Here is a 24451-nt window from a genome sequence, read left to right on the forward strand (position 1 = left end):
AGACACAAAGAGCCCCCAAAGCGATACAGATAGGTTAAGTAAGTGAACAATACATTTGCAGATGGAGTATAATATGAAATATGTGAGGTTATCCAATCATAAAGCAAATTATTATACAAATGGATCAAGACTACAAAATGCTGTGGTACAAAGTGTTCTGGAGGTCCTGGTAAATGAAACACAAACAGTCAGCATGCTGGTATAACAAATAGTTGGGCCACACAGTGGCACAGTTAGGAGAGAGACTGCTTCACAGCTCCAGCAACCGAGGTTCAATCCCGACCTTGGATACTGTCTGTGTGGATTTTGCATGCGTTTCCTCTGGGAGCTCCAGTTTTCTCCCATATCCCAAAGATGTGTGGGTTGGTAAGCTAATTGGCTCCAGTAAATTGACCTGAGTGTAGGTAGAATCTTGGGGGGTGGGTTCATGAGAAAATGGGAGACAATAGGTTACAGGGAAAATTAGTGAGGGAATGGGATTTCCCTGTGAGCTTGCAGAAACAATAGACTGAATGGTCTCCTCTGGGTCATAAGCAAATATGGAATATTGGCCTTTATTGCAAGAGGCATGGAGTCTAAATATAGGAAAGTTCTGATGAAATTTCACACGGTGCTGGTGAGACTGCATCTGGAGTACTGCGTTTAGTTTTGGTTTCTATTTAAGAATGGATAAACTTGCATCAGAGAAGGTTCATTAGGATGATTCCTGGGTTTGATGCATAAAGACAGGCTGAGCAGTTTAGCCTATATTCATTGAAATTTGGAAGAACGAGAGGTTATCTTTTTGAGATACATTACATTCTGTGAGAGTGTGACAGGGTGGATGCTGAGAGGATGTTTCCCTTAGTTGGGGTATCTAGAACAAGGGGGCATAGTATCAGAACAAAGGGTCACCCATTTCAGATAGAGATGAGGAGGAATTTCTTCTCTCACAGGATCATGATTCTTTGGAATTCACTAACCCGCAGAGCTATGGAGACAGTCACTGAAAATATTCAAGGTAGCAACTGATAAACATTTGAACGACAACTGAGTCAAGGGGTATGGGAGAGTGCAGGAAAGTGATGTTGAGGCCAAGACTGGATCAGCCATGATCTTAATGAACGATGGAACAAGCTTGAGAAGCCGCTTGGGCTATTCCTGCTCCTGTTTTTTGTATTCTTAAAAAGGATTTTCTCTGGAGTGTCAGAGGCCAAGGGGAGACCGGAGAGAAATTTATAAGATTATGAGATAGGGTTGACAATCAGAATCTTTTTCCCCAGGGTAAAAATGTCAAATACTAGAGGACACGCATATAAAGTGAGAGGGGGCAAGTTTAAAGGAGATGTGCGGGACAAGCTTCTTTTGTACAGGGAGTGGAGGGTGCCTGGAACAGGCTGCCGGGGGGAGTGGTGGAAGCAGATACAATGGCGGTGTTTAAGAGGCTGTTAGATAGATACATAAATATGCATGGAATAGAGGAATAAGGATCATATACAGGCAGAAGAAAATTAGTTTAATTTGGTGTTGTGTTCAGCACAGACATTGTGGCCTGAAGGGCCTGTTCCTTGTGCTGTACAGTTCTGTGTTCTATGTTCTACAAGGATAAAGGGATATAAGTTCAGCAATATTGCTTCAGGATTTCTGATGATGGGACAAGAGATAAAGAGTGAATAAAGGTCCACTACGGAAGAATGGTTGGCCTCTGCCACTGTCAACTCACTGTGTGGTGGGTAGTGTTGCGGACATCCAAAATATAAACAACACTATCTGGAACACCACTGGATATAAACTGGAAACACAAAAACCAGGTAAAGTTGATGAGCACAGGTGTAACAGATATGCAAGCAGGACCTAGTATTGAAAGATTAGAGCTTGTGTAAAACGAGAATGAAATCTTCCACTGATGCCTTTTATTTTAGTTAAAAGAGCAGAAATGGGATATGGAGCCCCATCTCAGATCAGGACATCTATTGATTCAATCTAATTTAAACAGGGCAGACAAAGAATCAGACTAATTTTCTGAGGCAAAGTTTCCGGGAAGAGTCAAACAATACCAAGTGTTATGTTCCTCTGGAGTAAAACAAACTGCTGGAGGAACTCAGCAAGTCAAGCAGCATCAGTGAAGACAAAGAGATGGTCGAAGTTTCAGGTCAAGAGCTTGCATCAGGACTGTGGCGCGCAGAGGAAAGAAAGCCAGTGTACAGTTGCAAAAGGGAGGGGTGCAACAGAGACCTTAAGGTGATAGATGGAACCAGATTTTTTTTTTGGTGGGGGTAGGAGTTGATGGGCAGATGGAGCCAGGTGGGAGAAGGGGAGGAGAGCGTGTTGAGAGAGGGGCATGTACATGATAGGTGGATCCAGATAAAGGAGGAATGATGGGCAAATGGAACCAGGTAAGGGAGAGGATAAGAAACCAAGGGAGACAAACCCCAGGTAGATAGGTATGTGGGTGATGGGCACAGGTAGGGGAGGGAGATGTCTAGGTAATGAGGAGCAGGGCAAGGGATGGAAAAGGTCAATAAAGGGAGAGAGACTGAATGGACTGGTGGGAGTGGGAAAGGAACACAGGGGGACTTAGCCTCTGCTATCAACAACTTAATATTCAAACTGGCTGTCCAAAATCACATTGCAGGGTGAAAGCTGAAAGATAAGGATAGTTAACAATGATGCACATATTGATTTACCAAGGGAGTCGGAATTTGCTGAGAATGGAGCCTTGGGGGTTGATAAATGGGTATTGCAGAAGTTGTATGTACTCAATAGAATATGGTACAGATGGGCCATTACCAATCACTTACAACACAGGTACATTCCATTCTAAATAAAAGTAAATTATTTTATCATATAAACTGTGAATATTACACTCTTCTGCTAAACCATAGTAAGAAGTGTTGCTTCTTACCCAGGTGGTTATTGGCATCCATTCAAACTGATCTGTAAACTGTTTAGCAATTTCAATATGTTCTGGTGCCAATGAGTAGTGCTGAGAAATTCTCTGTCTCAGGGACCGAGCTGTGGATTCCTTGGAAATGTCCCAAACAATCTCCTCTACTGGATAATAGGTCCTTTCACCAGGCACAGCCATCCGCAGCCGTAGCAACAACTCAGTGGACCTAAACAGAAGACAATTGCAAGTCTATTTACAAAAAGGTACCATTCATACTTACCACTGTTAATGCAAATACAAGGGAGGCAAACTTATTTTTAATTTCACTGTTGGGAAATAATCACTGCTGGCAGGTCGACATTTACTGGCCATTCCTTGGTGCCCTGAAGTTGGTGATAGTGAACCACCTTCTTATCCTGCAGTTCATGTGATGAAGTGCTGATACACAGGAGATTCCAGGATTTTGACCCAAGGATGTAGGTGATATGGCAACATATGCTCAAGTCAAATGTGTCCTATTGGCTATCACAACTGAATAAAGAGTTCCAAAAGGAGGATTTGATTCACATCTCCAGGAACAAACATGGTTTTCTGGGTAGAAAATATTGGCAAAAACATACAAGACAAAATGTAAAAGATACCACTCCCCAGGAGTATAGCTAGAGATTATGGCCTTCCTCTTATCCAAACTGGTGGTCATACATCTCTATCAGCTGAAATATATGTATATATACATGTGACAATAATAAACCACTTACCAATTACAGTATCCCTTGACTGTCCAAATTACAAACCATGCCACACATACAGCAACCCTAAAGCAGAACAAACTCAGCCAACTAAATTCTTAATTATACCCATCACTCACAATGTATAAATTCTTTAGACAGACAAATTTGGAAATGACACTTTTTAATGGTGCAGTTGCATCACTGCTGGTTAAATTTTAAAGCATGCCCTTATTTATTACCAACGGCACTTCATGAAATGTATCTAAGCCTCACATAACAGATAATAATCCTTTAACCTTGCTCTAAGAAACCAGTAAAAGGTAAAAAAGCAGGAGCTTATCTTCTGTCCTGCACACAGAAACATACTCTGAAGAGAGTAATTGTTTATTATGTTGACATAATATCAACAAATCTAATAGGGGGTTAATATGTCTCTGCCATGGTACTCCATCTACACCAGCAGCAAAAATCATTATTCCAAGGAGGCTGGGACAACAAACCACATCTGTACTTACGCCAGATGTTCTTCCGCCTGAAGCAGCTGAATCCCAATCTCTGCAGAACTCCCCAGCTTGAATTTGCTGTAGACAAAAAGAATTTATACTCAAGATGAAAGCTGTGTAGTCTTCTCAATTAAGATAAAAGTAATGACGTTTCGAGTTATGTACTGTATAAATACAGGATTTGAGAGTGTTGCAATGGGAGGAGTGAAACAAAAACACAAATGCCTTTTAAGCAGCAATGTAAAGCAGTTTTGACAGAGTCCAAGGAATTGAAGTAGCTTCCGGTGGTGGAGCTGAGAAATCCTGGATGGGCTGATGGGTCTGACATACAAAAATCAGCATCTTCTGAACAGACAATGTAGAATTAAAGTTTGAAATAAAAGGGTCTTTTTTGTATTTTCCTAGAACCATAAAAGCACAGAAACAGGCCCTTCAGCCCACCATGTTCATGCTGACCATCAAGTACCTATCTACATTAATCCCACTTATCAGCATTTGGTCCTTCACCTTCTATGTGCTGGCAATCTAAGTGCTCGTCGAGATACTCATTCAATGTTGTGAGAGTACCTGACCCCACCATCCTCTGAAAAAATCTATGCCTTCTAGTTTTAAATACCTCTACCATGGGGAAAAATTTCCTACTATTTACACTGCTCATAATTTTGCCTACCTATTTATCCCATTCCAAAGTAAGATCAGGAGCTTCACACCAGATCGATGTGGAGTGTAGAACTGGAGTGATGCACCACTGTAAATGAAGCAATAAAGCCAGAGAACTAGCAGCTAGCTAAACCTCCAGGGCAATTCTGGTTTTCAGACACCCGGATTTTGGACTGAATCCATAAAAACTGTTTGATAAGCTGAAATAAGATGAAGCCTTCTAAATAAGGCTGATCTTGAAGTCAATATGTTGAGAAGCAGAGAGGTAGCAACACTTGGCAAAAGCGAGTGCGATGGACATGAAGGACTTTCCGCTCTCTAGATTAATGAGTATTTCTGGTATTTTCAGCTTTTCACAGCATTTAGCTTTCATTTTAAACACCAGTCACTCTGCTTATGTTATTATTAGAGTGCAGTTTACCACTAGGCAGTTCTCCATCTTTCAAAGTAGTGGGCCAGTGTAGATCTGGCAAGTGGCGTAAAATGCAACCCAAACAGTTTGTGTGCCTTGAACAAGTTCAATGCAAGCACCAGCTAACACGCACCATGGCTGGTGTTTGCCCAAGGGTTCTTGGAATCATGCAGCATGGAAACAGACAATTCAGCCCCACTCGCCTGCATCAACCAGTGGAAACCCATTACCCAGCATTTGGTCCATAGCCCTCTATGCCCTAGCGATTCAAGTGTTAGAATCAGAATTACCTGAGCTGCTGCTGCTGGTTCCGCAGGATCTTAGCAGGACATTTATTCTCGAGCAGCCAGACCCTGAGGAACTTCACTGAAGGAACAGGGAGACCTTGCAGCAGAGGCAAAGTCAAAACCTGAGAAAGGAAATCAGTACAGTTAAAAAAAAATTCTCATAACTGGGGAGCCTGCAACTCATAGAACATATAAGAGTACAGCTCAGGAATAGGCCATTCAGCCCACGATGTGCTGACCAAGATGCTAATTGTAACTAATCCCATTTGCCCACACATGGTCCATACCCCTCCATTCCCTGCTTGTTTATGTCTAAATAAATGCCTCTTAAACATTGCTATTGTATCTGCCTCCACCACTTTCCCTGGCAGCGTGTTCCAGGCACTTGTCACTCTGTGTTAAAAAAAAACACTTGCCTCACAAATCTCCTTAAAATTTTCCCTCTCTCACCTTAAAGCCATGCCCTCTACTATTTGACATTTCTATAATGGTAAAAAGACTTCTACCCTATCTATGCCTCTCATAACGTTATATACTTCTATCAGGTTCATCCCTCAGCCTCAGAGAAAACAATCCAAGTTTGTCCAACCTCTTCTTACAACTAATACTTTCTAATGCAGCAACATCCTGGTGAACCTCTTCTGCACCCTGTACAAAGCCTCCACATCCTTTCTGTGATGCAGCGACCAGAACTGCACACAATACTACAAATGTGGCCAAACCAAAGTTTTATACAGCTACAATGCGTCTTCCTCACTTTTATACTCAACATCCTGACTGATGAAGGCAAGTATGCCATATGCTTTGATTTACGTGGTCCTACGTTCAGGGAGCTATGGACTTGCACCCCAAAATCCCCCTACATATCAATGCTCCTTTGGGTCCTGCCATTTACTGTATACTTTCCTCTTACATTTGACCTTCTAAAGTACAACACTTTACACTTGTCCGGATTAAACTCCATTTGCCATTTCTCTGCCCATATTTCCACCTATCTATAACCTGCTGAATCATTTGACAACATTCTTCACTATCTACAACTCCATCTATTTTTGTGTCATCTGCAAGCTTACTAATCAGCCCATCTACAGTTTCATCCAGATCACTTATACATAATCACAAACGGCAGAGGTCCTAGCACTGATCCCTGCGGAACACCACTGGTCATAGTAACGTCCCTCCACCATTACCCTCATTTCAGTCTTTTCTCTCGGGAAGATGCACATAACTATATGTGTACATAACAATATCTATAAACATTAAATGCAGCACAAATATATAGAACAAACATAGAACAGTACAGCACAGGAACAGTCCCTTTGGCCTCCGATGTCTGTGTCAACCAGGATGCCAAATTAAACTAATCCCATCTACCTGCACATAGGATATTTACTCATTCCTTCACATGGGCAAGTTTGCACGCTGCCTACTGTAATTTTTTTTGGCTAAGTGTACTCCCTGAACATGTCCCAAACATATTATTTTAATGGGGAAGTGCATATTTATTCCAGTGTTAGTCTCAGTTTTTCTGAGAACACAGAAGAACATATAAGCTTTGCCCTCAATGAGTAACCTCCAACTTGATCTTCCAGAGCTGATATTCTGGAACCTATAATTCAGAATAGGATTGGTAATGAACCATAGAGAAAGCACAAGGATATACTCAAAGAAGATTGTGGCTTAAATGAGGGCTTTCCCTGGCATTGGGAATATTGAGGTGGCCTTCCTTTCACTTAACTTGGAAAGATGAGGTATGCAGAAAATCACTGGAACCATGAACATAAAAGTGGGAGATTTTGGCAGAATGGTTCATTTTCACTTTAAGGACCAGGGCTGTGGAAATTAGGGCTGGAAGGAGCTTGCCTAAAATAAAATACTTTCAAATCTTTGCATAAAGTCTAGAAAAGCCAGTGATCCAGCAACTGAGTGAGGGATTGCATTAACACTGATTTTAGGTTTCCAATTGTAGCATCTCTGAGAACTGGAGTTGAGTAGAGCACCATGAAATTTCTGACCTCTAAGAAAATTCCAGAAGGAAAAGTGCCAGTGGAACAGCAGTGCAGTAGGTCAACAATGACTTCATTTGTAGACCTGGAGATAGGAAAAGCTGAAGGAAGTTCTGGTCTATCAGCACTTTCCATCAAATGCTTAATTATCTGACAAGTTTGTGAATGTAATCGAGCACAGCATTCATCTATGAAAAACCCCATTTTCTAAGATGGAAAGAAGGTCATCGACAAACCAGTTGAAGGTGATGGGGCCTAGAAAGCTGCCCCAAGGAACTCTTGCAGCAATGTCCCAGGACCGGCATGACTGATCTTTCTTTGGACAAGGTATCACTCCAGCCAGTGGAAGGCCTCCCTTTCCTCCAATTTCTATTGACTTCATTTTACCAGGGCTCCCTACTGCCACAACTGGTCAAATAGTACCTTGTTAACAAATGAGGTCACGCTCACAGTATTTCTAGCATGCAGCTCTTCCGTCCACGTTTGTGAACTTTTTTTTGTTCCCCATATTCATTCTTGGTATATGGAATTGATAACAAGACCAAAATTTATTGCCCATCCTAAATTACCTGGGAAGGATGGTGGTGAGCCTAGGACTTAAACCATTGCAGTCTATGTGACAAAGGTGTTCCCACAATACTAGTAAGAGTTTCAGGATTCTGGCAAAATAGCATTTATTCCCAAATCAATAAAGTCTATCACTTAGATGGAAGTTTGCTGATGACAGCCTTCTCATGCATTTCCTATACTTGGCCTTTCTAGATCGTATGAGGTCACTGGTTTAGGAGATGTTATCACAGAGGTCTTGACACGTTGCTATTGTGTATCATATAAGGAGTTTCACCTCCAACAATACCGTACAAGAGTAAGGTTTAATATAGTGCATAGGCAGCTAATCAAGTGAAGTGCTTTGTTACAGGACAGGCTGATTACCAATACAAAAAACATTATTTAGGATGCATATGGTGGCTATCACCGTTCAGTAAGGGAAGGAGTGCACTTGAGCATAATCTATTGCATCCTCTGGTGTAGAGAGCCATGTGTAGAGATCTCTGGTGTAGAGAATCTCCTCAAAAATCACACAGCATTCCATCTTTAGTCATTTACTGGTATTCCTTCATTGTTGCAGTTAAATTCCCAAAACTTCTTCTGCAATAGCATTGTGGAAGTACCTTAACTACATGGATATCGGCAGTTCAGGAAGGTTGCCTCACACCTCCTTCTCAAGGGCAACCAGGGCCAGGCATTGAAAGCTGGCATTGTCAGCAATGCCATAACCCAAGGATGAATTGAAAAAATAGTTAGATCTATGTTATCACAATAGAACATCTGCTGAAGGGCTTTCAGAATTCTACAACCCGAACAGAACATAATGCTAGCCAAACACACATGGGAAAATAAAAGGGAAATTACAATCAATTCTCAATTAATCAGTGGCTGATTTACTTGTTTGCAGGTTAACTGCATGAGGAATAAATCAGTGCTTGCAAAAGAAATTTCTTGAGTTTTGATACAATTAAACATTTCAGTCTTATCGAATTAGATTTGGAATTTATAAGTAATCTAGAGAACTTGATGAAGGAAGCAATTTGAAATCACTTTGAAAGATTCTGTTTGAGGTTTATGAATTAGGTAGAGTATGGAAGGCAGTGAAGCCAATCTGTGATCACAATATGGACTAAGATCTTGCCAGAAATAAGCAATAATAAAAACATGGATAAGAGAGAAATTTCTGCAGTAGGCCCTGTAGAAAATTTGCATCAAATCGATAAGAGGTGAAAATGTTGATGCTGAGGATGTTGGACACTGAATGCCATCAACCTGGATGCATGTTCCTTTCTGAGAATTACATCATATGGCATGTTTGCTAACATACCACCTCGCTGAGTGAAAGTGGAGAGAGGCCTCATCCTTCAGCTTAGCAGTTCTCACCTGTGTTGACTGACATCTTATTCACGTGGAGCACTAAAGTGACATGCCTTGTCTATGAGTGATACAGACAAATATCAAAAAGATGGCAAGCCAGTCAATGGAACAAACAAACACAACAGTACTTTAAGAAACAATGAAGTAAATGTAGCACCTCTGATATATTTTTTAATGTGTACTGCATTACCTGTAGGTCAATTGTGGCGAATTGATTTACCTGAGTTTTTAAATCCTCAAGACTAGCATCGCCAGATATCTCAATATTGCCCATGAACTCCAAGTCTGTGTCCATATACTGCTGTAGCGAAAAGTCTGCAAAGGAAAACTAACAGATAAATCACCAACAAAAATACCTTTCACTGTGCCAAATGCTGTTATGCTGGAAAATATCCAAAATATAACCACCATAGGAAGGAGAACATGACCTAAGGGATCAACCAGTCCATATAAAACTCAAAGCACGGGCAAACAATTCAAAGAAAGGTCAGCAGAAATCTATTATTGAACACCTTGACATTACTTCAAAAATTCAAAACTGTATAAATTCTTATTAAGTAGAATAAAGTTGACCCACCAAATCCTCTGCAAGGTTAGAGAAAAGTGGGCAGAGCTGCTGATTTTAGGGTCACAAGACATGGAGTAATATAAACTGGTTTTACTATACATAAATTAAGCAACGTTTATGTAAGAATGAGTGTTATTGCATCTGTTGTTCAGTGTTCTGGATGGATACAGGTTGTCTAGCTGGCAAAGCATCATCACTGTGCTCATCTTGCCCTTCAAACTGATTTCTGTAGAGCGCTGTCACCAAACAGATTTGTTCCTGGGGTGTTGCAGTACAAATGCATAAGAAACATAGTTGCTGAATGAGCCTAGATGTGTTTGAATTGTTAGGGAAAATCTGATTTAACCCTCTGTAATTTTTGTTTGCAAGTCTTGTGATCCCTCAGTAACTACAATGACTGGAATTATGAAGTAACTGCCTTCCACGAAGATAGTTCGTGCTACAACTGTTCACAGTATTGAATAACCAAAAAATTTGCAAGAAATTAGGAAAGCTAATGGACTGTTATGGTTTATTGCTAGGGGAACAAAATACAAAAATAGGGAGGTTATGCTTCAAGTTTATATGGAGTACTGGTAAGCCCACATCTGGATTACTGTGTACAGTATTATCTTTATTTAAGGAAGGATGGTAATGAGTTAAAAATGATTGAGAGTGGTTTACTAGATTAATATCTGGAATGGACAGATTATTTCTATTTTACGAGGAAATGTTAGACAGGAGCGGCTTACATCTGATGGAATTTAGAAAAATGAGAGACGACTGAAACATACCTTGAGGGATGGATGTGGAGAGGATGTTTCCTTTTATGGGAGGCTCTCGAACTAGAGGTCACTGTCTATAAGTAAAGGGTTACCCATTTAAGAGGGACATGTGTCTTTGGAGCTTCCTTCCTCAGAGGATGATGGATCAGAGCCTTTGAATATCTTTGAGGAAAAGGTAGATGGATTCTTGATAAGGATGTGAAAAGTTACCATGGGCAGATGAGAATGTGGAGATGAGTTTACAATCAGGTCAGCCACAATCTTGTTAAATGACAGAGCAGGCTCGAGAGGCCAAGTATGTATTCCTAATTCATATATGATAGTAATTATGTTGTATGTTGCCAGCGGCATATTGATTTAGTTATGTATAGTTTTAAACATCAAAAGGCTGTCCGGTTATACAGCAATTCCCATCTGAGGGTCCAGTTCTTTGCAAGGCCCTTGTTGGTGTGACAAATAAGAATCTAAATGTCTTGGACTGTTTTTGCACCTTTTATTGAAAAGAATAGCTTAAGGCTGGGACCAGATTAGCAATGAAATAATGCCATAGTAAACTAACACTTGCCTCTGATAAGAACATTGCCATAAAGAGTGGGCACTACAATACACTGTGAAGGGGAAGAGGCAGCTTTCAGTACCTAATGGCACCCAGGATTCAAGGGGAATGTACTTTGTAATTTTCAGCTCCCTTCACCACAAAGATCAGGAGCTTTTCCACTGGTTCTTCAAATCAGCCTACAAGGTCCAGTAGTTTGATTATAGATCTTTAACAGCAGAAGATTTAGAGTTGCCACATTCATTCTTTCCACATCTCTGCCAAGGCAGAGCACTTGTAAGGAAACTTGGAAAAAAGTAGAAACTAAATAAACATAAAACTGAAAGGAACAGTTTTTATCATGCATCAGACAGAACAGAAGCATGTCATTTTACCCCTCAAAATAATTCAACAAGTTTTTGGAATAATCAGTTAAAGAGCAGTTTTAAGCTCAAGTCACCTGCATCTAAGTTTTTGATTAGCTGAGTACCAAGAGATATTCACAATATCCATTGCACAATTCCATAAGTCAAAACATTTTCCAATCTCAAACTGGATATCTCCCACAACACAAAAGTTGTGGGAGAGGGAAAAAACATGATTTTCTCTTACAACTTCAATTCAAAGACCTAATCCTGTAGTACCTATTATATTTCTATGGCCATAATTATTCTGAAAGAGTCTAGAAATTCCAGTCACATCAAGGTAGTGCAGAACCCCAGGGCATCCTAACCTGCATCCATTACTAAATTCAGCTTAGTTGACCTACCTCTTGCAGTGGACAAGATACTTAAAGAACAAAGCCCATCTTCAATGCTTTTCTGCTTCTCTTGAAAGGACCCTGTGTTTACCGAGTTCAATGCAGAGTGGTAGAACCAGACAGGTAACATCAGAAATCCCTGTGAGAAAGATAGCAAAAAAATTTAAGAAGCACGGAAAAGGAAGTTTTTCCTTTTATTTAGTACTGGGGTGAAATAGACCCACTCCACGAAAAATAACGAGGTCTTCTTGAAAAACTAAAACCACTTCTTTCACTGATGGTACTGGTCTATTTTGAACATGATGCCAAAGCCAAGATATGTCATTGTAATTGTTGAAGAAATGAAGGCCAAATGGAGATTTAATAGAAGTTCATACTTATAGAATCATACAGCATGGAAACAGGCCCTTCAGACCACCATCTGTGCTGGCCACTCGGCTGAGAGCCTTTTATGTCGTGGCATTTGAATTGCTCATCTAAATACTTAACATATGGAGAAACTGGATAGAGTAAATAAAGATATTGTTTTCACCAAGAATAGAGATTATAATAATTAGTAAAGGAACTAAACATTTTAACGTAACAAATTATAATGATGTGGAATGGACTGTCTGAAGAAATGGTGAAAACAAGTTGTTTATTTTGTTTGACTATTTGAACTGCTGTTTCAGAGCTTTAGGCATAAGCATGACATACTGAATCCTTTTGTTTTGTGTGACCTGATGCTGAGCAACAAATAATAAAAATTTGTAAAGTTAGATTTCCACTTCTGCATTTTTACAGAAGATGGTTTACTTTTGTTAGAGCCTCCAGCTGAGTGAGATGTACTACTATTCTACTAGAAAGATTGGAAATAGAAACAAGATAACAGAAAGTGAAATGCATCAGGGGAAAAAGACTAGCATGCGATACACATTGATGAAAAACCATTGAAATAATTAGGGCTAATGATACATTTTTTTTCTTTTTTCTTACATATAAGTTTTGGCTATCATATTTTTCTATTATAAAAGCTGAAAGAGTAGAATTTGTGGTGTGTTCTTCCAACTTTGTTCAACTTGGGTGAGAGATTTACCTTTGGTGGAAGTCGCCCTTCCATGATAACAAGTGCCTCTCCATTGGTTATCTTCATGTCTGCTAGTGTAGCTTCCTACAAATACAAAAAAATAATAAATTACTGCACACAGCTCAGTTCTTCCTCCTTTCCTGTCAATTTTCTCCAAAATCCTCCTCCTCCTGAAAGCACAGACTCTTGTTTCAGAGTCCTAATGGCTCTCAGTTGCCATTCAGTATTTCATCTGAGCCGGCACTCTGTGTGCGACGGCCCAGGAAAAAAAACAACAGTACTTCATTGCCGGTGACATTTAAATCCATAATGATCCAGTTAATTTCATATGTGTTCTTTCCAACAGAAGTAGCAACTGCAGAGATCAAGCCCAGGGTTCCTCTCCAACTTACTTTTTTAAAATTTCGTTTTGGTCCCACGTAAAAGTACTAAAGGAAGGACATAATTCCACTGGAGAGGGCGCAGAAGAGATTCACTTGGATCTTGCCTGGGATGGGACATTTCATTTTGGGGAAAGACTGGATTGGCTGAGTTTGCTTTCATTAGAGTGGAGGAGACCAAGGAGGGGGTTCTGTTAGAATTACACAAAATTATGAGGGGCACAGGTAGGATAGATAGTAGGAAACTTTTGCCCATAGACAGGTGTCTAAAACTAGATGGCATAGATTTATCGTAAGGGGCATGAGGTTTAGAGGGGATACGAGGAAGAACTTTTTCGCCATAAGGGGAATCTGAAACCTATGGCAGGAACTTTCACTACATTTAGGACTTGAATCAGCAAGGACTAGAAGGCGGAGCAAGTGCTGTTTAACAGGATTAGTAATAGATAGGTATTTGATAGTCAGCATGGACATGGTGGACCAAAGGGTCTGTTTCTGTGCTTTGTGAATACCTCGATGACTTTATGAAATCTATCAAATTACTGCAAAGTAATATGTTATCTGTGTGAGTTTGGCTGCATTATTTGGTCTCATTCTAACTTTTTCGGAGTGGAAAGTGTGAAATTATAAACATATTCATTGCATAACAACATTTTGGGAAAATAAGTTAGGATTTAATATATCAGAGTGATTGAATTCACTTTCTACCTCACCTCATCTTTCAAAACTTCTCCAGCATCACAGCACCAATCAGTCTTCCTTAAGTGCCAACATTCTCCTATAGAACAAACAGACTCCCATGTGTAACATTCTGACAGCAACTCCACAAACATTAATATTTTGCTTAACTTATGTTTGCTGAGGTATCCTTAAAAAGTTAGTCCCAATGTTGAGTTTATTATGTTACTAGTGATAATGCAATTGTTTTCCTGAATTCTTTATTGAATTCTATGAACTCAGAGTACAGGAGGGAAACCAGTGGTTGTTTTACAGTTAAGTTAATAAAGGTTTTGAAATAAATTATTTATAAACTCCTAAAAGCTTATTAACGTTCGTTCTCATTAATCCATACTAAAATCAAACTGGTAATTTTACAATAATTATGTTGCAATTATAATCGTTCGGCAAGAATATTAAACCAAATCAACTGAATGGAATAGACTGATAAACAACAACACCTCAGACCACCTGCCTGCAGAACACATGCATTCTGGGTAACAGCAGACCAGGCAAACCTGCTTCACTCCCCAATTTTCTTGCACTGATCTACACTGAAAGAAATTGGCTACAGTAGGATCCTCATACTTATATTTTCTAATTTATGATTGTTGTTAAAAACATATATATTTATTGATTATAATTAAATATTACTGTATGCAAGATGTAGAAAATTGTTTGGGAAATTGTGAAACGTGGGCAGTTACTGAATGTACGCCATTTAAACCCAGTGAGTCAAGTTGGTCCCTAATCCCCGCTTTTTATCTACAGATCTGCACATTTTTTTTACTTCCCATTACCAACTCTTCACTACTGTATAAATTAAAATAGGCAGTGAAACTATTGTAGGAGATATTGGAACTCTTAAATACCTGATAATCCAGCTTTCTCTAACATCAGCTTCAAGCACTGAAACAAGAGAGATAGTAAACTTGACTGTAATGAAAGATCATTTGAAACAGTAACAACATTTGGTAATGTTAAACATATAAACCTATTAAAAAGTGTATCACAGAACTAATTAAAAAGAAAATAGCAGCAGGGAGATGTTAAAAGGAGTAACCAGAAAGCACTTTATAGGAGCAAGATAAAAATTTAAGGATAGAATTCCTTGAAATGGGCAGAAGTCACAGAAGATAGTTGTGATGGTGGAATAGAGGGAAAGCAAAATGCACATCGGGACAGTCTAGAAAAACAAGGAGTTTTTAAACTGTGTGCGCGCGCACTCGCACACGTGGGCACTTATAGGGCTGGAGTTAATGGTAAAAAGAAAAAAAAGCAAGCCGGATAATACCTTGAAGCCATTTGGCACAAGAGAATGAGATTATAAATAAGACGCCAAGGCCAAAAGAAAGACTTCTAGGGCACGGGTAATGGGATAGCTTGGACTTAGTCTAGCATAATTTTGGATATGCTGCAATTTATGCAGGGTGAGGGACAGGCTTATCCCAGTAGTCAACACATCTTCGATCCCAATTTATGAGAATCTAGTAGACGCTATCTTGACAATTACTAATCAGAAGCTCTAGTCCTGAGAGACATGGATTAAAGGAATTCCACAGAACTAAGAAGCTACTTTGCATTCAGGAAAACACTTTGTGTTCGTTTGTAATCCCGATCTCTTGTGCATTTGATATTTTTATTTAGGCAAAAAATGTGCTTAAGCAAACTCTCAACTCAGCTCAGACTGATAGAATGAAAATCCCCTCCTGCTTGTGGCTACATGAAATGAATGGATATTCTTAATTCATTGTCCCTAACCTGTAACAAGGATAATTGGCAATCTACCCTGGAAATGGAAACCAGACATTGCTGACAAAGTAATCACAATGGAAAAATGTTAATTGTAATTAAAACAAATATCTATTCATAAACTAGTACAAGATTTAAGAGGTACAAACTATAAAGCAAAAGCAAAATAGGTTGAGGGCATGGGAGTTTATCAAAGTATCCAGATCCAAGCTCACTGCCAAAGAATAATTTTTGTAACTTTAAATGAAACACTCAACTATTTGAAAATGTCAGAGCACCTTTCAGAAAGGAGAATCATTACTGATTTGATCCTATGACCTCCCCCCCACAACCCCCAAGTCCACTACAATCTCCATTGTTAAGCACCAGTGGTAATTGCATAATTAAACAGTCAGGATACTCTTCCATATGGTTAGTCAATGGAGAGCAGAAGTCATTGTAATATCCTATATATACAGAATAGACTATTTTCTTCTGCGTCAATTACCTAACATTAAATATCTGGAAGGGTGTGCCATAGAGAATAATTGCTAGACGAAGATATCAAGGGATATGGAACCATGGTGGGTAGACAGAATTAAGACAAAAATCAATTTTGATCCAACTGAAAAATTATCAGCTCATGGTGCTAAGTGACCTACTCCACCTGCTTGTATTTTTTTTAAACATGACTTTTCACAATATACTTATGCGCAATGCTGTATTCATTACAAGATTTTATTTAATTTTAGTTAACTTCAATAATCTAAAATGCCATTTAATAGAGGTTTGATATATACAGGTTTATATACATAGGATTTACTCCTCAGGCAGATTGTATCTTCACAGAACTGTGTGATCACACCAAACGTCACTCACAAGAAAGCTATAATGAAAGCTACCGAAATCTGATGGTATACACCTGCTTTTTACCTCTCGGACTGAGATGCTCTGTTCTATCACAATCTCCATTTCAGGGCTCAAGTGAAGTCTGTCCCCAATAGCAAAATACAAGAACAGCTAGATAAAAAAAAGGAGAAATAATCAATCAAAATGAATGATACGAAGTATCCTTGCACCAACTGTTAGAATTTGAGAAAGTTCTGGAAAATCTGATAAAAATCTGGCAGGACCAACCAACACGCAAAGCCACAAATTTTCCGGAAACAGATCTACTTCAAGTATTTCTCCAATCAATCTTGCACTTCCTCGGGATTTAAATCAACAGACTACCTAATCGGTGCAGATAATAGTGTAATGATAGGAAGAAATTCTATGGATAATTTAAATAGTAAGCCTCTGAATTAGTCTAATTAAAAGAACAATAAAATGAGACAGACTGAATTAATGGCCTGAACTGGCTGACATTTCTCAGCATAAACATCTATTAAGTTTCAAGGCTCCTGGATAAATGCAGAATCACCAAACCTATCTGCCAAGCTCCACTGATTTAGAAATTTTTAAATGGTTGGCACTGATTTTATTTTTTAATTTTTCAAATAATTTATGAAAATGTTTTATTTATTTGTAATAATTTTTAAATAGTTTCTGAATGACAGATGGCAGAGCTGGGGGAGGGCAATCGGGCTTTGCTATCAATAGGTTTCCAAAGGAATTTCATGGGCCACTGCGCCATCTATTACGTCACTTGAGGCTGTGCAGTTGTTAAGGCCTATTTGCTCAGCTGTGAGGCATCCAAGCCTCAGATATCATCCTTCTGGATCCTGAGAAGTTAACTTCAGGGGAATGGGGAACCTGAGCAGTGAGTACAGATAGGAAGATCAGGGCCAATATGTATTTAACATTTTAATTACCGCAGAAATGGCTATGACTTAGCAAACTATTTAATTCAAAAAAAATACAGGCTGCTGAAGGAACTCAGCGGGTCAGGTGGCATCCGTGGAGGGAACTAGACAGTCCACATCTCAGGCCGATTGCAATCTGGATAAAGGGTCTCAACCCGAAAAGTCAATAGCTCAATTTTGCTCCGGATTCAAGCCTTTGCAGTCTCTTGTGTCGCCAATCTATTAAATTCTTCCATGGGGTATGATCCAGTCTGAGAGAATAAAAAGTTGCTGCAAGAGTCCTGCATGTCAAGGGTAGTGGACTCTGCCCAATACATCACAGGCACATCCCTCCCCACCACTGGTAGTACCTACAGGAGGTGCTGCCTCAAAAAGGCAACATCTATCATCAAAGATCCCCACCATCCAGGCCATGCCATCTTTTTGCAGCTATCATCAGGAGGTACAAAAGCCTCAAGTTGCACACCACCAGGTTCAAGAACAGCTACTTTCCTTCAACTATTCGGTTCTTGAACCAACTGACAAAACCCTAATCACTACAGTTCAGCAACACTATGACCACTTTGCACTAAAATGGACTTTTGTTTTCTTTTAAAATCGAATTGTGTTCTTTCTTGTAGAAATTGTTTATAATTTATATTTTTCTTGTGAATGCTTCGTGCCTGTGATGCTGCTGCTGCAAGTGGATTTTTCATTGCACCTATGCATACATGTACTTGTGCATATGACAGTAAGCTCGACTTTGACTATGAACTGAGTTGGGTATTCTCAATTCATAATGCCAAACTTGTAACTATGGTAAATGGCAAACTCCCCAAAAATGGAAACCATCATTCTAATGCTTCTGAGCTTAGGCAGAGTAGAACAACTTTTATTCTACTTTGCTCCCACAGCTGAGCACACCTGGATTCCATCTGACAAAGAATTTTACCAATATTTTGGTGAATTTTTTCAATTTATTTCTTCTTCAAACCTCAATGCTGGCATTTCTTTCAACAAAGCCCAAACTCTAAACACCATAGCTTAACGTAATTCTCCTGGAGAATTAACAGATTGAATTGAAGAGCACAAGAGCCAACTAATGCACTTGTTCAGCACTTTCAGCTTTAAATGGAAGAAATAGCACCTGCCAATAAATCTTGGAAACTGCCCTGACCTCTCTTACCTGTGTGTCTGTTGGAGTGCAGCCAGGAAAAAGTGCCAGGGTGCTTCCTGTTTTAAACCCAGCGTCCTTCACAGTCAAATTTTCATACACTGTGGGTAAGATGTAAACAAATATCAAGGAAGAGCCTGTGGGTCAAAGAGAAAACCACGTACGACTTCTCCCAGAGACAAAAGGGAATCAAATTAAGCAGCAAGCTAGACACAGGAAGGGGAAAACTGTGGAACGCATGATAAGAGTAGTGAACCCACCTGGAGGGAGGAGCTTTCCAACTCTGTCAATTGGTCTCAAACAGGTTTCATTCTCTGCAAAATAAAATAGTATCTAATTAACTAGATATATGTGTAATAGTTATTAAAAAAAACACACAATTACCTCAAATTTATTTGAAAAGTGATTCAATCCATACATCTTTTTCTGCCTGTTAGTATCTCTACAGCTGAAATGGGAGCCGATTCAAACTGATTAAGAAGGTTCCAGTGGACTCCCAGTGAGTGTTTTAAAGTTCTAAGAAGAAAGAGTGAACTTCCATCTATATAATTTTCCTGAACTTCGGCATTCCAAAGCACTTTAAGTCAATGAGATACTTCTGAATTTTCATCACATTGCAATTTAGGGAGCACACAGCCAATTGCAAAATCTTGCAAACAGCATTTTATTTATTAGTTAATAATTTGTTTTATTGGGATATCACACTGTTGTGGGTAACATCCCTAGATGATGCATGGAGAAATTCATTATAATTCCTATTCTTAAACCTCAACTATAGCCCCCTCCCTTCCCCTACTGAAGGCATACATATACTGGATGCCACAGGGAACTGAATCATGCTGGATAGTGAGGATTCCTATAAGAAATTGCCTTTACTTATAAAGATATTTCTTACCTTTTTCACTTCTCAGTTTCAGTTTTTCAACTGCATTAGTTTTAATTTCCGAAACTAGCTGAAAGAAGATTAAACAAATTGGTTTTAACAAATAATTCACATAATGACATAATCATATAGAACCAACTGTTGTGACTGTGACTAAGTCACTGGAGAAACCGGTGGATATGAAAATCTTTATTCATCACGACAAGCTTTTTTTATATTCCAAAAATAAACTTTATTCATAATAAAAATATATACAAAAGAAGAAACAGTGCAAAACTTTTACATCTATGGTCATTACATTCAGTAGTGTTAACTTATTCTTTTTTAGAAGCACAGCACCATTACCACTTATGTGGCCATCTGGGATGATACACCCTTTCCTTGTTCAAGGGGCTTCCCTACTCGACTCAGCCCCTCCATGTGCGGTAGCGGAAGAAGTCTAGACTGTGGTCCTTCCCCACAGAGACTTTGCATTGGCTGCACTAAGCTTCAGTGCATCCCTCAGCACGTACTCCTGCAGCCTAGAATGTGCCTGTCAGCAGCAATCCCTTATAGACATCTCGCTCTGCTCAAAGACCAACAAGTTTTAGACAGACCAAAGGGAGTTAATGACCTTCAAGCAGCACTTGATGTCTGTCTCAGTGTGTGCCCTGGGAACAGCCTGTAGATCAGAGTCCTCCGTTAGGCAGCTGCTGGGGATGAACCAAGACAAGGACCTCTGCATCCTTCTCCACACCCTCTTAGCAAAACCACAGTCTGCAAAGAGCTGGGTGTCCATCTCTTCCCCAGCGCAACCGTCCCGAAGGCAGCGTGTGTGGAGGATGATATATCAACTATACAGGAAGGATCTAACTGTGAGGGCTCCTTGCACTGCCAGCCAAGAGAGGTCTTGATGTTTGTTAATGAGTTCTGATGATGAGGCATCCTGCCAGAAGATTTGAACAGTTTGCTCAGGGAATCACCCCACCGTATCCATAGAGTTCCTGTCCCGCGGTGTCTGCGTGTGTTCCATGCTGACCACTGCCTGATGGACTTGTGGTCAAAGGTGGTTTCTTGGAAGAACTCTTCCACAAAGGATAGGTAGTGTGTCAACGCCCAGCTGACTGGGACATTGCATGGCAACGGGGCCAGACCTATCCTCCGCAACACCAGGGACAGGCAGAACTTCAACACGTAGTGACATTTGGTGCCAATGCACTTTGGATCCACGCACAGCCTGATGCAGCCATACACGAACGTGGTCATCAGGATGAGGGCAACATGGAGTACACTTTTGACCCCATTCTCTGGGGACTTGTGCATGATAACCCATCAGATTCACTCCTTCTTGGACCCCCAGATCAACTGGAAGACAGTGACTACTGAGGTGGAGGACCAAGGAAGGGGCCACACCTGCAAGTACAGCAAACCTGAGAGCACATTGCACCTGATGACCCAGTTCTCCCAGTTACTGACAGAGAGCGTCATTTCCACAAACTCAATTTTTGTTTCCAATCCACTCCAGCCATTTCTTGTTACATGCCTCAGCCCTTCTGAACCAGATCCCCATCATCCTCAGATAGTCAAACATGACAGCAAAGGGGATCAGTCGGGTCAGTCGCCAAAGAGCATGGGCTCACCCTTATCACGGTTTACTCTGGCCCCTGATACCAACTCAAACTGGTCAGAGGTGCTGATCAATCTGTGAACTGACTGTGGATCCAAGCAGGAGACAGCAACATCGTCCATGTACATGAAGGTTTTGACCTGGATGCCTCCAGATACGTCAACCCTCTCATGAATTTGGCAAAGAGTTCTATGCAACACACAGACAAAACAGGGGCTCAAACTATATCATGTTTAAACTTGGAAAAAATTAGGAGTGGTACTGTTGATCCTTCGCTTAAATTTGAGGAAGTTTGGAGTCCATTAATTCAATATTTTCACATGATATAGATCCCCTTGTAATAACCTTTCAATTTAGAGGAACGGAGTTGATGACATAATATTGCTCTGTTTCTATTGAGAAATTTTAGCCCAGTTTTTGTTTTGATTTTTTTAAAATTTTTTTTCTTTAGCTTAGTTTGGTTAGATATATTGTTTATAATTTTTCTTATTGTTTTGGGGATTTATTTTTCTTTCTTTTATATTTTATAATAAATCTTTTTCTTTTACATTATATTCATTCACTAACAAATCGATGGATCTACAGATTTTTTTTAATATACTTTATTGTTCTTTATGATTATCCATGTCACGATTGTTCTCCTGATCTTTGTATTACGTGTATAAACATTGATATATTAATCTGTATTAATTTGAAAACTAATAAAAAGATTAAAAAAGAAAGAAAGACGGGAGAGTGGACAACCCTGCCTGACTCCAGATTTGATGGGGAAGCTATCTGTCTCCCACCCATTGATTTGCACTGCACTATGGATATCTGTGTAGAGCAGTTGGATCCAATTTCTGATTCCCTCCCCAAAATCCATCATGTACATGTGTGATATTCTGTCAAAGGCCTTCTCCTGGTCCAAGCTGACCAGGCAGGTCACCACCCCTCTGTCCTGCACATAAGAGATGGTATCCCTGAGCAGCGCAAAACTATCAAAGATTTTCCTGCCAGGTACAGCAGAGGTTTGTTCTGGGTGGATCACCTGTCCCATAGCACACTTGACCCAGTTGGCATTTTCTTGGAGACCCTCTTGGTAGAGTCTCCCAAACTCACAATCCATCAATTTTTTTTATAATCTTAAGAACAATGCTAACAGCAGGTGATTCAATACAATTTCAATAACTACAATGACATTGTTTACTTCAATATTTTGTGTCTGACAAATGGTTCCATTGAAGTACATATTTACAATGGGAGCACACTGTAACTGACAAGACATCTCTGAATGTTCAAACACCTTTGCTGGGACAAACTAATTCACAAGGATGGTCTAAAAGATTGAGGACAAAGAACCAGACACCAAAAATTAGTGTTGTGAGGGCTGACTCTGAGTACACAAGTATCCCAATTATTGAAGAGCAAATATGCCCCTAACCATGTATGACATGCTAAGTGACAAAATTAAATCTGGTCTGGCAGTCCTCCTTGATCTCTGGAAGAAGGGTGCAAAATAACTTAGCTGCAGGTGCCTTGTTTGATGTAGGCCAATTAACATAGACCCATTGTCTTATGTTTGGCTGATGCATACAAGGTTGTGTCAGTATACAAACCACATCTTGAGCAGCCAGCAGCCTGTGCTCTGTTGATGCCTTTAACTTTAAAACTGATCACTGCTTATGCTTTACATTTCAACAGGTTTAATTTTGAAGACTGGTTGGTTCTTGTTTGTATTATTACCTGCTACCCTAAGATGCCTCATGTCTGACAATTCCCTAACACCAATATAGTAAAACAACCCAAAAGACTTCAAAGAAGTGATATTAGAAATCATCTGACACCATAAAAGTTCACATTATAGGACAGGTGACCAAAAGCTTGGCCAAACAGGAATATTTAAAAGAGCATCTTAACGATGAAGTAGAGAGATTTTCATTACTATTATTATTTCATCAAGAGACAGTATTATATTTTACTTAACAGGTATCAAATATATGGTTTTGCTTGATGCAGCAGTTTCACAGAAAATTGAAATACAGTGGTAACTGTGCATCTGGTAAGCAAGTATACAATCTGGACAAATAACAGAACTTCAAACAGTAGTTCAGCTTAAAGAAGGAAATGAGATACAAACTTACTTAAATGTACAGAGATGACACAAGGAATCCTGCCTAATCCAGTTAATAGTACTACAGTTTAACCCTAAACCCATCACATCTTTGCTGATACGCTACTTTTAATTATGGAGTTAAGTCTTGTACACCAAGGTCATTGGCATGGCAATCACATGGACTGCAGTGTTTCAAAAAAGTCAGATCACCAGCAGCCTTACAAGGGCAATTGGGGATTGGGCATTACATGCTGGCCTTGTTAACGATCAAATAAAACAGAAAATTAAAGTAGTTGGACTTTTTAAAGACGAAATTGAAAACTTTCAGACATTTGATTCAAACAAGATGATTAAACTGAAATAAATCATATTCCTAGTGAAAATGAAATTAATTTGGAGAAAGATGTTTGCAGTTACATGCATTCCCTTTTAAAACTCTATTCAGAATTGATTATGATGTTTTACTATATTCTAAAAGGACAATGAGTGTAAGAGCACTTATTCTTACACTTTATCTTATCAAAGGGGTATGATTTAGTGGCCATTACAGAAACGTGGTTGCAGGGTGGAGATGATTGGGAATTAAATATCCTAGAGGATCAGGTAAAACTGAAGGATAGGCAGGAAGGCAAGGGAAGTAGGGTAGCGCTCTTAATTAAGGGTGAGATCAGGGCGATAGCGAGAGATGATACAAGATGTAAGGAGTAGAATGTTGAATCCATCTGGGGAGCGATTAGGAATAGTAAAGGGAAAAAAAAATCACTGGTGGGAGCTGTTTGTAGGCCACCAAATAATAACATTACAGTGGCACAGGCAATAAACCAAGAAATATCTGATGCATGCAAGCAAGGAGCGGCAGTTGTCACAGGGGACCTTAACTTGCACATAGATTGGGTGAATCAAGTTGGTCGAGGCAGTCTTGAAGAGGACTTCATAGAATACATCTGTGATAGCTTTCTTGAACAGCATGTTACTAAACCTACAAGGGAACATG

General features: G+C 39.5%; 1 protein-coding gene across 2 annotated transcripts in view; it reads right to left on the reverse strand.

The window, feature by feature from the left end:
- usp40 (ubiquitin specific peptidase 40) overlaps positions 1-24451 on the reverse strand; it is a 102637-nt gene that overhangs the window by 12544 nt on the left and 65642 nt on the right. For both annotated transcript variants that reach the window (XM_052028716.1, XM_052028709.1), the window contains exons 18-29: positions 19769-19826; positions 19134-19187; positions 18886-18974; positions 16849-16935; positions 15057-15093; positions 14181-14245; positions 13097-13171; positions 12031-12160; positions 9615-9709; positions 5466-5584; positions 4116-4181; positions 2885-3095 (exon numbers count right to left, since the gene is read on the reverse strand). In XM_052028716.1, the coding sequence (XP_051884676.1) occupies positions 2885-3095; positions 4116-4181; positions 5466-5584; positions 9615-9709; positions 12031-12160; positions 13097-13171; positions 14181-14245; positions 15057-15093; positions 16849-16935; positions 18886-18974; positions 19134-19187; positions 19769-19826 (1086 nt within the window). The remainder of the gene's footprint in view (positions 1-2884; positions 3096-4115; positions 4182-5465; positions 5585-9614; positions 9710-12030; positions 12161-13096; positions 13172-14180; positions 14246-15056; positions 15094-16848; positions 16936-18885; positions 18975-19133; positions 19188-19768; positions 19827-24451) is intronic.

Source organism: Pristis pectinata, chromosome 1 (assembly GCF_009764475.1).
Source record: "Pristis pectinata isolate sPriPec2 chromosome 1, sPriPec2.1.pri, whole genome shotgun sequence".
NCBI lineage: Eukaryota > Metazoa > Chordata > Chondrichthyes > Rhinopristiformes > Pristidae > Pristis > Pristis pectinata.